The sequence below is a fragment of the Nanorana parkeri genome, unplaced genomic scaffold, assembly GCF_000935625.1.
Source record: "Nanorana parkeri isolate BGI_ZX_2015 unplaced genomic scaffold, ASM93562v1 scaffold3358, whole genome shotgun sequence".
Taxonomy (NCBI): domain Eukaryota; kingdom Metazoa; phylum Chordata; class Amphibia; order Anura; family Dicroglossidae; genus Nanorana; species Nanorana parkeri.
This window is the reverse complement of record NW_017309626.1, coordinates 8,011-8,587: the sequence shown is the minus strand read 5'-3', so window position 1 is coordinate 8,587 and position 577 is coordinate 8,011. Positions and strand designations below refer to the sequence as shown.

General features: G+C 56.8%; 1 protein-coding gene across 1 annotated transcript in view; it reads left to right on the top strand.

Annotated features, from left to right (window-relative positions):
* The window catches only part of MRPL4 (mitochondrial ribosomal protein L4), a gene marked incomplete at its 3' end in the record, with an annotated part of 11,684 nt that overhangs the window by 3,100 nt on the left and 8,007 nt on the right, over positions 1-577 (top strand). Inside the window, exons 3-4 of the mRNA XM_018574911.1 lie at positions 236-404; positions 496-547. Of these exons, the coding sequence (XP_018430413.1) occupies positions 236-404; positions 496-547 (221 nt within the window). The remainder of the gene's footprint in view (positions 1-235; positions 405-495; positions 548-577) is intronic.

Here is a 577-nt window from a genome sequence, read left to right as displayed (position 1 = left end):
AGGGGGGAGCACATTGAGGAACCTGACCTTGGGGCAGCAGGGAGAGTAAAACCGGCCCTGGTCAGGGGGTGAGCCACAATGTTGTCACTTCCAGAAGTAGCTGACCAATAGCAGCCTCTGTGCCTTCCGTTTAGCGCGTTCACTTTACTTGCCGAGCTCCAAACCTATCCTGTTGCCCAGCACCGCGGCGGACGTTTGTCTCTGAAGTCTGTGATGTTTCTTGTCTCTCTTGCAGTCCACCGGCCTCCTGTGGATCTCTCTCGGCCCGTGGTGAGAACATGTCAGGTCCCGGTGCCGTCCCACCTGTCCACCAAACCCGTCTGGTTGGAGTCTCTGAGGGACCAGGAGCAGGAACTGGAGGGAGTGGTCCAACTTCACCCCGACGTGTTCGAGGTCCCCCCCAGGTCAGTGATCCCTCTGCGCCATTCTCACCTCTGATGGTCCTCTGCATCCCGTCCCCGTGTGTGTGAGTTGTATCCGCTTCCTGTTTTCCAGGATTGACGTCCTGCACCAAGTTGTCACCTGGCAGAGAAACTTTAAGAGGATTGTAAGTATCTCCGTTTTATTTGGGGGGGGG